Below are 16,314 nucleotides of genomic sequence, written 5' to 3' on the forward strand. Positions count from 1 at the left end.
AATTTACTTATATTATTTATTATATGCAAATTTATAAATTTTAAAAAGTTGGGGAACACTAGTGGCCACGAGGATGGGAAACTTATACCTATAATAGGGATTTTCTTTCCCAGACCCACCTTTTTTTAAGATAGGTAATAAGGTAGGGATGAGGGAAAAAATTACAAGCATGAACAAGGATGAGAGAGCCCTCTTCGATATCATTTCGTTCCATTGTATACTTCCCTGACTTGGTTCCTTTATTATAAATAGTTGATTACTCATGGTTTGAGATTGAACCATGATTAACCCTACCCAATGATGACTTAATTTTAGCTCTTGTACCAATTATGACATTTGTTACTTTAGGATTGGCACACTAGACCGTTGCCTCGAAAATTCAAGGTAGGATCACATCTGTCTTAGATGTCTAGCCTCACTTAGTTTGACCTAGGATGTTGGGAAAATAATTTATTTTTCATACTTTTTTATCATTTAACTCCCTTTAAATAAGTAGGATTACAAAAATTTCCCAAAATATATAACCATACATATCCAACTCCAATGTATTCAAATTTGTTGAGTGTATGCCTAGAAATCATTTATATATATATTTAATGTCATATGATATATTAGGATATTTTTGGATTCTTGTAATAAAAGCTTACCATATTGTAATCACAGTAATAAAAGACATGACAATTCATAATGATTCACACTTGAACCTTCTCAATTCAATTAAATTCCTTGTTTTCAAACATTGCGCTCGTCATTTCTCCAAATGGAGAAAACTACCTTCCATCATTTTCTCCTCACAAAAGTTGAAGAAGAAGAAGAAATAAAGCGATATGGTTGTAGCCCTCATGAGCGTCGTTGGGAGATTGTTGAAAAAAGAGTTGAACCTCCCAAACTCTTGCAACTCTTCCCATGGGAGATCAACAAAGTTCTTAATGCTAATGATGTTTCATCTCTAGGGGCCCTTGAACTAACCCCTGAGCAAGTTCACAACCACATTTTTAAGTATTGGGAGGCAAACATGGTGGCAAAAGTGCTTAATAGTGAGCAAGTTCCTATTGTCATTATTGATGTTGACACTGATACTAAGCATAGCTTGTTTTTTAAGAAGTGGTCACAAGATGAAAACTTCATCATTCATTCTAGTTGGATGAATGATTTTGTGAGGCGTCGAGATCTTCAAGAGGGTATGCTTATTGGAATGTATTGGGACATAAGGTCTTCATCCTTTAAGTTCTCCATATTGAACAATCACATAGTTGATTAGGGTTCCAATGTCATTATGGTTTGAGAATAGTTGCCAAGTGAAGGTTAGGTTGAGTTGGAGAAGATGTGGTTGTATTTTCTTATCTTTTCTATCTTTTTCCATTTGGATTGCTTGAATAATAAATTATCTCAACCATGAAATGGTGTTTATATGATATGAAATTATTTGCAAAATCATTGATGTTTATATGTGTATATGACATCACTATTGAAATTGTGGTTCACTAACTTAAAAAAGTGAAGTTATTACTGTAGGAAACAAGAAAGAGATGAATTTAAATAAAACAGAGATACAAAAATTTAAAGGACATGCATTTCTAGAATAGGTAGATTATATGAAAGTTGCTTAGATAGGTAGATGGTGACAATTTATCCTTTCATTTGAAAGCCAACAAAAACTCACTTTTTCCTCTAATTTTGGCATTTGGGAAATTCTCATGTTATCCCTTAATTTTAAAAGCCGACAAAAACTTACTAAACTATTTTGTTTTATTAAGTTTTGAATTAAATTTTAATAACAAATCTGCCCTTACTTAGCTATAGTGCGGTGACGCTCCTAATCTTAAAAGGTTAAAAAAAAAACTCAATTTTTCCCCTAATTTTGGAAGCCGATAAAACCCATTCATTCTAGAAGTCAACAAAAACTTCCTAAACTGTTATATTTTGTTAAATTTTTTTATGATAAAATTTTTTTTTGTTGTTTTACATAATTTGTAAAACAAATATGTGATTATATCAAAATGACTTGGGCTATGACAGTGGTGACACTTTATCTCATTATCTTAAAACCTGACAATAACGTATTTTTACCTTGAATTTTAAAGCTACATGAAGTCACTTTTTCTCCTAATTCTATCACTTTATCTTCTAATTTTAAAAGCCCAAAAAAAAAAAAAAAAATCCTGGTGTCACTATTTGAACTCAAGACTCACTAGTAAAATGAAAAGTATAATATTGTAATTAATTCAAGTAAGAAACATATGGATGTAAATAAATGAAATAAGAATCTCTCTAGTCATAGAAATTCGAATACATGCTTTTAGATATAGAGGTGGTGACACCTTATATTCTCTTAATCTTCAAAGTCGACAAAAACTACTTTTCCCCTAATTTTGAAGGGTAACAAAGACTCAGTTTTGTCTAATATTAAAAGTCAATAAAAACTTTCTAGACTATTTTGTTTTATTAAGTTTTAGACAAAAATGGATAGTTTAGTATTTTAAACAATTTTAACAAATTTGTCATTACTTCAAAATGATTTCAACTACGGAGTGATGGTGATAATTTATCTCCTAATCTTAGAAGTAAAAAAATCTAATTTTCCCCTAATTTTGATAATCATTTGAACTCATTTTATTTCGGAATTCTATGGTTAACACAAACCTTCAAAACTTTTAGCTTTATGACAAAATATATTTTTTATTTTTAATATAGTTTTAATAACAAATTTGCATTTATTTCAAAATGATTGTAGTATAGAGATGTGACGTTTGATCTCATAATCTTAAAAATTGGATAAAAAAATTACCTTTTTCCTAAATTTTAAAATATACTATAAGCTTACATTTCTCTTAATTTTGGAACTCGACAAAAACTCACTTTATCCTTTAATTTTAAAAGTTAACAAAACTTCCTAACATTCTATTTGAATTTGTGATTCACTAGCTTAATAAATTAAGTGAAAGATATATCTGTAAATCAAGTAAGAAAGAGATGGATTTAAAGAAAATGATAATCAAACTGTATTCCAATTAGAACTTGAAAGTCAAGCATAGACAATAAAAGAATTCGAAAGTGGGGAAATCAACATTATCTAAAAGTTTTCGTACTAGAGTTAGATAAAGAATTTATGATAGATTTCAAAAAGAAAAAGTACATAGAAAGAATTTAAAGTTTCCTTTTTATATTACCATAGATGAAAAGGATTATGAATTTTATGATAGTTAGAGAGAGCATAATGTTGATCCTGATCTAGTCAATTCTATTGATTCAATAAATTTGGTCAATTGAACGAGTCGAGCTAATAGCATTAAAGCCAACAATAGTGAAAGGGATTGAGTACGGGAGGCAACAAGGGTGAATGCACTTGAAGAAGTAGCAATTTTTTTAGACATGAGAGTTTGAAAGGGTACACCTTACAAGATTAAATGACTAAACTACATATATAATGAAAAGTACTAACTAATATTTTAAATCAATAACAAATTCACCCTTCTTCCAAGATGATTTTGGCTATATTTAGACACAGTGAAACTTTTATTTCCCCACCTTAAAATGTTGTTAAAACTTTTTTCCTAATTTTGAAAATGAAAAAACTCACTTCATCCTTGAATTCTAAAAGCCTATTTCACTTTATTAATTTTGGCGACAAACTATTTTTTATTATTTTAAATATTTTAAATAAAAATGTACTCTTATTTTAAATTGATTTCAACTATAAATTAAGATGATGACATTTTATGGACTATCTTAAAACTCACAAAATCTCACCCTCAACTGAAATTTTAAAATCTTCCAAAAACCTTAAATTTTTTGAAAGTGATACAACTCAATTTATCCCTAACTTCAAAATATGACAAAAACTTTCTAAACTATTATTTTTTTAATTTTATTATGACAATTATTTTAAATAATTTTAGTAACAAAATCTCCTTATTTATATAAAATGATTCCAATTATAGAGATTGTGGTACTTTATCACCTAATTAAACTTAGATAAACTCATTCCACCCCCCACCAATTTTAGAAGTTGGGAAAAACTCTTTAAATTTGTTAATTTTTCAATGCCAAATTATTTTTTATGATTTCAATAACAATTTTACCCTTTTTTGTAACAATCCTAAATCACTAAACTATGAGCTTTATGTTTTTAATTATTAAGTTGTAACACTTTATCACCTTATTTTATTTTCAAGAGATGAAGGTTAGAATGGTGACAATCAAATATTTATGGGGTGATTACGCTTAATAATTCCCGATTAATTAGGCAGATGAAAATTAATATTCTAGTAGTTTACCCAAATTGAAATATATTAAAATGTGGAATTAATGTTAATTTCAATTGTAGGGAGTTAATATTTTGTAGGTTCCACTTTGTAAGTATTATTTCAAATTAATTTGGTGACTTGTTCAAAAATCAAGTTTTATTTAAATGACTAACTAGTAAACTAATGACCAATGCAATAGTCTATAGAATTTCAATTAAAATAGGCCAATTTTAAATTTTTGGCTTAATTAGTTTTAGCCCATTTGGACCTCACACTCCAGAACTCAAAATCTTAAAGCATAATCTTAAAGTCAAAATATAGGGAATAATGTAACACAGTTGATAACCTAGGTAACTCTAAACTAATAACAAAATCATCAATTAGATGTATGAAAGAATAAATTAGTCCATCCTTATTTGAAATATAGCATTTTTTTGGGGCAAAGTAAAGTGGCATTAGAGGATTTAGAGGATGGTTTTTTTTTTTTTTGGTTAAATTTAAAATTTAGGTGATACCTTTAATATTAATTAAATGTAACTTTCATAGAATTTATATGTTGTAAATGATTCGAGTCTTCTCATCATTGTAGATCATATGTATGTGTTTATATTATGGTCCTCTATAATTCTACATCTTTTGACAACTTTTTTGATTTTATGTCAATACATCGAAATTGAGTAGTCTTTGATTCATAATTAGATTTGCATCGATGTCAACCTTTTACAATTCGATCATTTATCTCCCTGCTAAATAACTCAATTTTGTGCTAATCTAGAATGCTTGACAAATTTGATATATTGTTTTATTTTATGAATTTTGTGCCCAAAAATGACATTTGTTACAAATTTTATTTTGCAGTGAAAAATAGAATATTGTCACAAATTTTATTGTAGCCAAATTTTTTTATTTTTGCTATAAAACTAAGTTTGAAAGTTAAAAATAATTTCTTATAGGCTTTTAGTAATAAACTCGCCATAAATAATTTTTTGTGGAAAAATCTTTTACTACAAAATGCTTTCTTTTAATCACAAATTAATTTGTGGCAAGACCCCTTATTTATTGTAGTGTTATTATATTCATTTATAATGTTATATAAAGTTATAATTATTAATTATACATCAAATTCATCATAATATTAATTTTGTCATCAATTGTTTACTATTTTTATCCAATAATACAGTTTACTTATATTATAAAATAATATATAGCTACTAATTATTGGTTAGAAAAATTAAACCATAATAACTACTAGACTATCTATTATCAATTCTAGGTAAATTTTTTCCACTTAGCATTTTGGCATTTTCAGCTTTATCTCACCTACATATATATATATATATATACTATTTGACTTACTTTTAATTAATGACTTAATTTTTTTTATTAAATAGTTACTTATATGGTAAACTAATCCTGAGTGCCTTAAATGTTTTGCCAAAATATATTAGAAAGATTTAGAGTGTGTTTGACAGTATTTTTAGTAAAATATTTTTAGTGAAACTGTTTTTTTTAAAAGTATTTTTTAAAAATAGAAAACATATTTTTGAACACTAAAAATGATTTTTTATATTTTAATTAAAAGTGTTTATTAAATTTTGTTAAATATCTAATTTTTTTTTTAAAAAAAAAAACATTTTTTAGCTTAAAGTACTTCGTAAAATCACTCTCAAACAAACTTAAACGAGACTATGTATTAAGAAAATTTACTTTATAAATACAATAGGAAAAAACAAGTAATGTAGAAAGGCAAATGTTTTAGTGAAATATAAACCTATGGTGCAGTTCTCCAAAATGTATTCTCCTGGCCTCTTTCTCAATCTTTTAATGGCTTTCTTCCTTTGTTTGAGGGCATCAAAGTTGAATCACAGGCAAGTGATATATAATCATCAAAACGATGCTCAATCCGTCATCGTTGTCGATAAGTCCGGCCATGGAAATTTTTCCACAGTTCAAGAAGCCATTGATTCTGTGCCGGAAAACAATACCAGGTGGATACGAATCCGTATCAACCCTGGGATTTACAGGTAATTAACTAGTTCTATATATGTGCTCAGCTTTTAATTAAGCTAGCTATACAAAAAAATTTCAAGCTTCAATCATTGACAATCTTGCAATTTGATGTTTGTAGTGAAAAGGTCATCGTCCCCAAAGAGAAACAGTTCATCTTTCTCGAAGGAAAGAGCAGAAGAACAACGATTATCCAATGGAGGGATACTGGGAACTCCAAAAACAGCTCTAGCTTTATACTTCATGCAGATAATTTTGCTGCAAGTTATATAACATTCAAGGTAGGGCAACTCAACTTAATCATATAAACTCTCGATAAAGGTAGATTTAACTTTGAGGATTTGAATACATATATATATATATATATATAAGAGTTATTTCGAAAAAGTTAAAAAGGGTTTGTTTGATAATTATTTTCTTTTTTAAGAATAGAAAATAGTTTTTTTAATTAGAATATTTGACTAAAAGACACGGGTTAATACCCTTATTTGGAAAAATAACCTCTATGTATATAACTTCATTTTTACACTTTTTATACAAAAAATGCTTGATGTGAGATTGGAATTAAAAAATTATTAAGGGTATTTTTATCCAAAATAGATATTTAACTCTAAAATATAGAAGTTAGTCTTCAAAATGTGCATTTATTATATCCCTTTAATAGAATAGCTCTTTATTCTCAAAACAAGGTTGGCTTTGAGAAAAAATTTAAGGGAATATTTGATAACTATTTTTAAAAACATTTTTTTTTTTTGTTTTTTAGAACAAGAAAAAAGTCCAAAATATTTTGTTAATAATAAGAAATGTGGTATTTTTTTAAACATATTTTACTTTATTTTAAATTGTTTTCACTTGTTTTTCATGAGTTATTTTAAAAGTTAATTATATAAATATGAGGGATGATTAAAAATAAAGTACTACAGATAAAAACTATTTTTTTAAAATATAAAAAACGTGTTAAGCAAAACGTTATAAAATGGTTTTCAAAATCAGTTTTCAAAAACTATTTTAATTTTTAGATATAATTTTTAAAGTACTTTCCAAACAGAACCTAGGGCACTGCTTTCACTTATTTTTTATACATGGAGAATAAGAACAAGCTTGTTTTGATCTTAATTGAGTTTCTGTTCCAAACAATCACTAATTTCGTGTCTTAGTAATTAACATTGTTGATTGTTGTCTGAGCATATGTGAGCATTGAACTCTTGAATACCTATTTGATCTGCTGACAGAATACTTACAACATATTAATTCCATCTAACAATGGGACTCGTATGAGATGGGCACCGGCAATTCTAGTCGATGCAGACAAAGTTTCTTTCTATAAATGCGGTTTCAGCAGCCTGCAAGACACGGTGACAGACGATAGGGGCCGCCATCTTTACAAAAATTGCTTCATTCAAGGTGCAGTAGATTTCATCTGGGGTGGTGGCCAGTCTGTTTTCCAGGTTAACTGAAACAAAAATCACAAATATTTCACATTTTTCCCTTTACAAATTAACCAATAATATCATTGTTCGTATCCCATATAATTGTGTATTGATCACGTTCATTTTTTCCATAGACATGCGTTATCAATGTACTGGGAACAGCCATAGGACTCGGGCCTGGTTTCATCACAGCACGAGCACGAGGAAGCTTAGAGGATCCCAGTGGGTTTGTGTTCAAATTTGGACAAGTGATTGGAACAGGCCAAACATATCTTGGAAGACCATATACATCATTTTCTCGAGTAATTTTTTACAGGACGAATTTCTCCCCTATCATAGTTCCAGAGTCCGGTCACCATGGAACCAGGGTTCTCACTTGTAAGATTACTTGTCCAGTACTGCATATATTCATTATCATAGAGCTAATGGCTGAATTTGTTCGATACTGTCATTGAGTCATTCTTGTCCATTAGGCATTTTTTGAGCTACTGATCGAGTTAATAGGGTTGTCATGCAGGAATACCGTCACATTTGTGGAGGCAGATTGCATGGGAGAAGGAGCAAACAAGGGAAAGCGGATTCAGTGGCTAAAGAAGCTTAGTACAAAAGATTTGAATTTTTTTGTGAAGTCTCCAGATTTCATTGACAAAGAAATGTGGTTGGAGAAGATTCCTCTCCCACTCACAGAAGGAAATTAATCTGCACTGAGCCAGTACTTCTAGCTGGGAACTTCATTTTTCGAAATGCATATTAAGTACTGATCAGTCTTATCTACTTTGTTTATGACAGAAGGTGAAAATGTTTGTTGCAAGTTACAACCTATGGAAGATGTTGATTTAATAGTTCAAAATATGTGTTAAGATTAATGATCATGTATGGCAATGGTTAATCCTTCATTTCTTTTTTCTTTTTAATTTTTCTTCCAACACTTAGCTGTATTTGTCAAATTGTGAAGCCTGAATTATTTTTGTTAGGCTTTGCTCGGAATGTTGGGTCAGGATGAGGACAAATTGTTTGAGTACACCATACCCATTTCAATGAAGGAGACTGTTTACTTACATTTTAGTCTTGAAGTGGAAGATTGTTGAATTGAATTAATTAGTTTTGTTGTGTTTCAAGTGGGAACAATTTTTTTATATGATGTATGGCAAAGTTTGCTCCCTACGCGACAACAATTGAGATGTGTTTTTTCTAGAGTTTTCTTATTGTAATCCTTTTTTTCTTTTGATTAATGAATAGTTGAATGTTAGTGCATTATGTAGACGCAAGTATTTTACCCCTTTTACCCAATTATTTCAAAAATGTATTCGCATGAAAGACACGTTTAGCATGTATTAAAGAATATGCTTTTAAGTAAAGACAGGACTAATGTATACTAAAATTCTATATATAAAACCTTGACTTCTCCGAACATTGCAATAAAAATAGATTTTATTAGGTTTCTCTTACTTTTCTTTGTCTTTGTTTACCTTATATAATTTCATTTCTATCTCTGAACTTTTATCCTCTTATATCCTATAATATTTATAAAGATCTTTTTATCAATTTTCCTTCTACAATAAAAAACATATATATATATATATTTTTATAAGGAAATATTAATACATAAAATACTCTATAAAATATTCTTTTCAAAAAAAAATATCCCAAACAAGAATTTAAGTCATTTTCCAATAAAGACATTATAATTTTCTAGAGGAATCATTTTGACATACCCTAATGTATAATCACATGGAGTTAAAGAAGTTATTAAATTTCTCATATCTAATGTTTATAAATAATAACTACTCCATTTTAGGCAATTAAAGCAACGGTCCAAGCATTCATTTCAAGAAAAAAAAAATACAAGACAATTTTTTTTCTAGGAAACAATTTTGAATTTAATTTCTTTTGCTCATTTGGGAAAATATGACAAGACAATTTGTAGACACAATGCCTTCTCACAAATATGTCCCCTATATTTCCTTCTATGATGTTTGACTAATTAGTCTTCAATTAATAAGAACAACTCTTACAAAGATTTCAAATAACCTAATTCATTTCTATAATTCAATCATTGGGATATTTAGATTAAGAGAGAAATTAAAGTAATAGCTAAATCTTACAACATGACATATAAATAGAGTTGTAGTGGCTTATATAAATTATATCAATATAGATTCCTACCCCATATTAGTTCATTGTTTTCGGTTTCTTGACATCTTTTTTCATCTCAATGTCGTCGATCAGAATCATTCTTGTTTTTCTTCTGTTTAGTTATGGAGACTGGATGTTAACTGAAGCAGATCCAGCTTCCATTGCCAAGCAAATCTCGGTACCAGGAGATTATGGAAAAATCCAAGATGCCATTGATCAAGGTGTTCCTAGTTTCAGTAACCAATGGACTTTGATTAAACTTGCCTCTGGGGTTTACACGTAATATTATTATCTTATTCTTATATATTTCTCCTTATATATAGGTAAGCATGCAATATTATGATCCTATTCTAATCATTTGTTCATGCATTTTTGTAGTGAGACTATCTTAATTAATGGCATTAAGTCGAATATTATTTTGGAGGGTGGTGGTAAGGATAACACTATTCTTACTTGGAAGTCTTCTGGTCTACAACTAAGAGAGGCTCCCTTGATGTTAAAAGGTGCAAACAATTTCATTGCAAAAGGCATAACTTTCAAGGTAATTAATCTTTTGATCAAGTTATCTAGGCCCTGTTTAGAAAGTGATTTCAAAAGAGAAAAAGTTTTTTTAGAAAAAAGTATGTATGGAATTTTATTTTATTTTTTAAATGTTCTTAACTTGTTTTCTATATTTTTTCAATATGTTATAAAAATAACTTCTACATTTAGTGTATTATTTTTAATCATTCCTCGTATTTATATAATTGATTTTTAAAACAATCCTTAGAAAACAACAGAAAATAACTAAAAGATGTTTGAGACGTTTTTTAAAAATGACCAAGAGATGTGTTTATGAAAACATTATGTTTTCTTTTTTTACAAATAGAAAATTGTTTTTATTTTCTAATTGTCAAACATGTTTTCTAGGTTTTTTTTTTCGTGTTCTAAAAAATAATTTTCTATTTTTTGAAAATAATTACCAAATAAAACCTTAATCTAAGAGATTTTTTTATTTATTTTTGTGTGTCCTAAAAAATAATTTTTTCTTTTTCAAAAATAGTTATCAAATAGGGTCTTAATCTAAAAGTTTGTTCGGTAATAATTTTAGAAAGAGTTTCTACTTTTTTTTAGCACTTGAAAACAACTTTTTTGAAAAAAAAATTCATGTTAGAAATGTTAGAAGTCCTTTCTAAAATGACTATCAAACAAATTTTAAATTTTATTTATATGTTTGTCCTTCTAATTGTTTATCAATCATGCATGGATTCTTTTTGGCTCCTCCACTAGAACACACTGAATCATGAAGAACTCGCACACCTCCAAGACAAAGACAATGGCGGTGCTTATCGTGCTGTTGCTGCCATGGTACATGGAGAGCATATTTCATTCTATGAGTGTGGATTTGTTAGTGTGCAAGATACATTGTGGGACAAAGAAGGTCACCATCTTTTCAAATCTTGCTACATTGAGGGCCACGTAGACTTCATCTTTGGCGACGGCACTTCGGTTTATGAGGTCAGAATCAAACTATATGAAAATCATAGTCAATAACCAATATTTCATGTACTCTTCACAGTCTCTTAACATAGAATTTTGTTTGCATTTTTAGGATTGCAAACTAAACTCAATTGGCTCTGGTTACATAACTGCACAGAAGAGAGAAAGCCCTCAAGCAGAATCTGGTTTTGTGTTCAAATCTGCAGAACTATATGGGGTTGGTCCAACATATCTTGGTAGGGCATATGGACCTTATTCAAGGGTATTGTTCTATCAATCGAAATTTGCAAACATTGTGAGACCAGAGGGATGGGATAGTATTGGAGAAGACCCGTAAGTGTCAACATACTTTATCATATCCCGACGATTCTATTTTTATTAACAGCTTACTACTAATGAGTACTTCAATTTTTTGGCTTAGTATATATGTATTTTATAATATCAACGATCATGATATTAATTATTCTTAATTTGTGCTAAAATTGTAGGAACCAACTAACTTATGCGGAGGTAGAGTGTACCGGCGAAGGGGCGGATACTTCAAAACGAGTTCCTTGGTTAAAGAAACTTGACGGAACTCAAGAGCTACAATATCTTCTTAGCCCATCTTTCAATGACAAGGATGGATGGATAGAAGACCAACCCACATTTTATTGACCTCATGGTCAATACCTGATCAATTTATGAAGATATATGTCATATGAGTGTGCATGTATGTGCACATTCAATTTTTGAGATTTTTGGATCGTGTTCTGCTAATTCGTGAGTTCATTTATGAATTAAAGCAAACATAGAATATTTTCTCCCCTATTATCTCTCAATAATTTGTATCTGTATAGGGTTTTTGAAGTTTTTTTTTTTTTTTAATCAAAATTTTAGTCCTTGGTTTTTTTACATCCATCATTTCCATCTTATTCATAGTCCCTATCTTTTAGATTCCCTCAACTTTCTCCATAATGTCTTGTAAACACCTTATTGTATGATGACATATGTCATTTTCTTCTTCACCTCTCTACACTCATTTTTTCTCTCTTCCCTTTAAGTTAACTTCAAAAAACTATATATAACAATTTTAAACTTTGCTCTCGTTGTTTACACTAGAAGTCCATCACTACAAGGAATTTTATTTCTAAAAGAAAAACCTCAAAATAGATCTTCATTTTTTACCTAGAAGTCCATTGATGTATCAACGCAAAACAACTCAATACAAAATTAATGAAATCACAAGAAAAAAAAAACCATTATCCAAAAATCTAATAATCATTTCTATATATAAATCTCATTACCAGGGATTTTATTAAATATATCCACAGCCAAACCAAATTGCAAGATTATATTATATATATATATATATATATATATATATATATATATATATATATATATATATATATATATTGGAGTAAACAAAATTTGAAAATCATTAAATTGTTACTTGAACAAATTGAAATGTTTATACTACCTTGCTAACATCTTATTTGTCTTTACAAATACTAAGACATAGTAATTTCCGCTTTGATTTTTTGCATCAAGACTTAACAATTCTATGTTTAATATGTTGATGATTTGAGTTCTTCAACAAATCCATATTTTCTTCCATTGGCAAATCTATCATTGTTTCTTCATATCCAATGATTTAACAATTTTTGTCTTACATATATGCTTTCCAATTTTGAACACTTCCATTAAGAAATGTGGTGATAATATAATTCATGCTCCATTTGTTCATAAAATTTTGATTATCTTTTAAAGTTGATAATATAATGCACGTGGAGTTTATAATATACACTTTATTACATTTGAATAACCTTGAAATCCAAACATATCTGCCAAAATATGGCAACTTTTAAATTTTTTTACCTTTTTGTATGCCAATTAAGGACAAGAAATTTTTTGTGTCATGCATATTTCAGGCCATCTAACAATTCGATAAGGCACATTTCCTTATTGCGACTTAGTTAACCCAATTATAAGATATTTTCATCAAATAATTAACTTGTAAATATTTGAAGTACTTGGAAAAAGTTAATTACTATAACTTTTTCTTAATCACCTTTTTCTATATATCTTTGTAATAATTATGATGAGATGATAAGTTTTGCATTGCCAGATTGGTGCGACCATAATTACAATAATTAAGTTAAAACTCCAAAATTAATCCCAACTATTATCTCATATAATAGCTAAAGAAGTTAGGATAGGAAGGTGTGTATTGATCTTCAAAAAAATAAAAATAAAAAGGATAATAGAAAATACAAGATATTGTTTTAACCTTATTTATATGTATTTACTTTTTGGTTGTTGATAAATTTAACAAATTAGTGTAGAAATGAGAGTTTGGATTAAAAGAATAAATAGAAGAGACAAAAAAATGAGTTAGCTATATATACAATGAAAAGGTAAAGATATTATCTTAACAAAGAACTTTTTTTTTTTATTACTTTTTTTTATTGAATTAAATTTATTTAAGTTAACATGAACATGAAAACTAAGATAATGAATGAGTACAAAGAAAATAAAATTTGAGGGAAAATATATAGTGGGCTAATATAATAAAAGACAAAAAATAAAATTGTCTTACCCAATAACATGCCTTTCACCTTTTCAAATTTAAAAGAAAATCTACAAGAAAATTTGTTGATACATCTTTTCATTTTTGGCATCTATGAAATTAATGAATTTAATTTGGATACAAGAAATGAGATAAGAAAGTATAGAATGTTCATTAACTTTATTGATGAGTCTAATAAACTTTTTCAAAATATAAAGAAATAATTACCTGCATACAATTATTAATAGAAATAAAAACTTTAAAGAATTAATCCACATAATAGAAAGATCTATACAAAAGTCTAGCTAATAGCACATACATTTTCACTATCTATAATTAAGGTTGTAGAGGATCAGCTCTCCATGAATCACATTAATGAATGACTCTTATCAATCCAAACTAGCACCAAACAAAAATGTGGTTTCCTCCATTGCTACTCATTTTCTCCTTGACCACCATCTTTTTTGTGGATTCAAGAGCTAGAAATTTTATAATGTTGAATGAAGAACATTTTCCATCAAAAGTTAGCATTCACCGTATCTCAATCAAGCCAAGCAAATTTCGGCAAGATCCAAGATGCCATTGATTTTGTTCCTTCTAACAACAAACAGTCAATTTGGATCAAAGTTTCTCCATGAGTTTATATGTCCATACTAGTTACAATCTACTAATACTAATCGCATTAATTAATCCCTTATTGCTTTTTGTTTGCTTGCCATTGGATTAATGTTTATATATTTCAATACTATTTTACATTTTGTTCAAGTGTAACTTGTTATAGGATTCTAACTTTTGATTGGAAAACAATCACCACGCAAGGAAAAGTTAAACATTCCCAAAGAAAAACCATATATCTTTCTTGAAGGATATAGTGCTAGCAAAACAATGGTTAAGTGGAATGACCATGCCCAAATGGATCAGAGTGCTACTTTCACTTCACTTATAGACAATTTTGTTGCTGAAGGGATTAACTTTGAGGCAAACAAATCTAGGGTTTATTTTTCTTTCCTTCCATGAATAATACAAGTTATTATTAAGCATACAATATTTATTTGTGCTAAAATTTCATTATAATTTTCCTTGAATTACATATGTCTTGGGTTTTTTTTTTCTTTGAATTCATTGTCACTTGTATTATTTTTTGTACAATTTATTGATTTCGGAAATTATGCAATAAGCTAGATTTCCCTATTTGTTGAAGGCTAATTTCATGCATCCACTATTTGCATGGCAAATTCTTGTAGTAAAATCATTATATTACTTGAAAACATCTTTTAAAACATATGTTATGACAAATTATGGTTATCTTTGTAAGTTTTATTTTTTTCTAATGTGGGAAACATACAATTTTGTTGTTTTAAGAAAGTAATTCATATTTTATTACTCTTAATTACTTTCAATTAATTAAGAGCAATTTAATTATTTCAAGAATAATGAAAACTAGGTAAGTGTCTACTACTAAAATCAAGATATTTTGTAATAACAAATTTGTAGTTTTCTCCTTTTTTTTTTTTTTTTCTTTTTTTGCTTGCAAAATTATTATAATGTACCAAAAATCTCAATCAGCCTATACAACAAGTAGTGGCAGCAAGAATATATGGTGATAAATCCGCTTTCTATAATTGCAAGATATTTATGGGATGTAACAAACCAACATTACCTTAGTAATTTCTACATCGAAGGGGTAGTGGATTTCATCTAAGGTGATGACCAACCTTTTTATGAGATATAATATGTAAAAAGCGACCGATAAAATTAGGGTTGCAACTTGGATGGGTTGGTTCGAAAAGATCGATGCCTAAATCTTATATCATAAAAAGATTAATTATCAATAATTGTATACCCATCCCAACCCATTCAAGATGCAATCATATTATATTAATAATTAGCATAAGTAAATATTTATTGATAATTAATTTTTTGTGAGATAAAATACTTCTACTAAATTAAGGACGTACAATTATAAATTATTCATTTTTACTTGTATTTAAGCTTTAAATATAAAAAAAAAATAAGTTAAAACTATGTTCATTAGTAAGTTTCTTCTTACTATTCGATAGAATTGTGAAATAAGAGTTAATGGTCAATTGCTACCTTTAAATGTTTGGGGAGGTTATATAATAGCACAAAAGCGAGACTCACAAAGGGATCCTAGTGGCTTTGTGTTTTATAGAGGTCATGTTTCGAGGAATGGTCAAGTTTTCCTAGGGAGGGCTTAGGGACCTTATTCTCGTGTTATATTTCAAAAAACAAAGTTCGATATAGATGTGGCGCCTAAAGGATGGATGATTGGAACAAGACTAGGTAAGTTTCATGATGTAGCTAGTACATACAATAGTTCATACCATGATATAATTATTACGGTTATGTTTGGTTCTTGGAGAATTTGAGGGAAAATATGAGAAAAAAAAATAGAAGAAAAGAAAATGTGAAGAAAAATATAAAAAGAAAAAAAAAATTAAGT

General features: G+C 28.4%; 3 protein-coding genes across 3 annotated transcripts; all 3 read left to right on the plus strand.

The window, feature by feature from the left end:
- Window positions 1–760: 760 nt before the first annotated feature.
- LOC104881391 (B3 domain-containing protein At5g26805) lies at window positions 761–1,315 on the plus strand. Its single transcript, XM_010661504.2, has one exon. The coding sequence runs from the start codon at window positions 761–763 to the stop codon at window positions 1,259–1,261; it is 501 nt and encodes a 166-aa protein (XP_010659806.1). The 3' UTR covers window positions 1,262–1,315.
- Window positions 1,316–6,177: 4,862 nt separating this feature from the next.
- Window positions 6,178–8,382, plus strand: LOC104881390 (putative pectinesterase 52). Its single transcript, XM_059742439.1, has 5 exons — window positions 6,178–6,271; window positions 6,376–6,518; window positions 7,487–7,702; window positions 7,819–8,052; window positions 8,158–8,382. Exons 1-5 carry the CDS (start codon window positions 6,178–6,180, stop codon window positions 8,380–8,382), a joined length of 912 nt encoding a protein of 303 aa, XP_059598422.1.
- Window positions 8,383–9,899: 1,517 nt separating this feature from the next.
- On the plus strand, window positions 9,900–11,956 carry LOC100264921 (probable pectinesterase 55). Its single transcript, XM_010661502.1, has 5 exons — window positions 9,900–10,099; window positions 10,199–10,361; window positions 11,090–11,317; window positions 11,412–11,632; window positions 11,788–11,956. Exons 1-5 carry the CDS (start codon window positions 9,900–9,902, stop codon window positions 11,954–11,956), a joined length of 981 nt encoding a protein of 326 aa, XP_010659804.1.
- Window positions 11,957–16,314: the final 4,358 nt, after the last annotated feature.

The sequence above is a fragment of the Vitis vinifera genome, chromosome 14 (genome assembly GCF_030704535.1).
Source record: "Vitis vinifera cultivar Pinot Noir 40024 chromosome 14, ASM3070453v1".
NCBI classification, from domain to species: domain Eukaryota; kingdom Viridiplantae; phylum Streptophyta; class Magnoliopsida; order Vitales; family Vitaceae; genus Vitis; species Vitis vinifera.

What these genes read in the sequence shown, in the direction of transcription:
- LOC104881391 (XM_010661504.2), top strand. Translation starts at nt 761, where the DNA reads ATGGAGAAAACTACCTTCCATCATTTTCTCCTCACAAAAGTTGAAGAA.
- LOC104881390 (XM_059742439.1), top strand. Translation starts at nt 6,178, where the DNA reads ATGGAAATTTTTCCACAGTTCAAGAAGCCATTGATTCTGTGCCGGAAA. An exon ending in ATCAACCCTGGGATTTACAG is followed by an intron (nt 6,272 to 6,375) that starts GTAATTAACTAG and finishes TGATGTTTGTAG; the next exon opens with TGAAAAGGTCATCGTCCCCA. An exon ending in GTGGCCAGTCTGTTTTCCAG is followed by an intron (nt 7,703 to 7,818) that starts GTTAACTGAAAC and finishes TTTTTTCCATAG; the next exon opens with ACATGCGTTATCAATGTACT.
- LOC100264921 (XM_010661502.1), top strand. Translation starts at nt 9,900, where the DNA reads ATGTCGTCGATCAGAATCATTCTTGTTTTTCTTCTGTTTAGTTATGGA. An exon ending in CTTGCCTCTGGGGTTTACAC is followed by an intron (nt 10,100 to 10,198) that starts GTAATATTATTA and finishes GCATTTTTGTAG; the next exon opens with TGAGACTATCTTAATTAATG. An exon ending in ACGGCACTTCGGTTTATGAG is followed by an intron (nt 11,318 to 11,411) that starts GTCAGAATCAAA and finishes TTGCATTTTTAG; the next exon opens with GATTGCAAACTAAACTCAAT.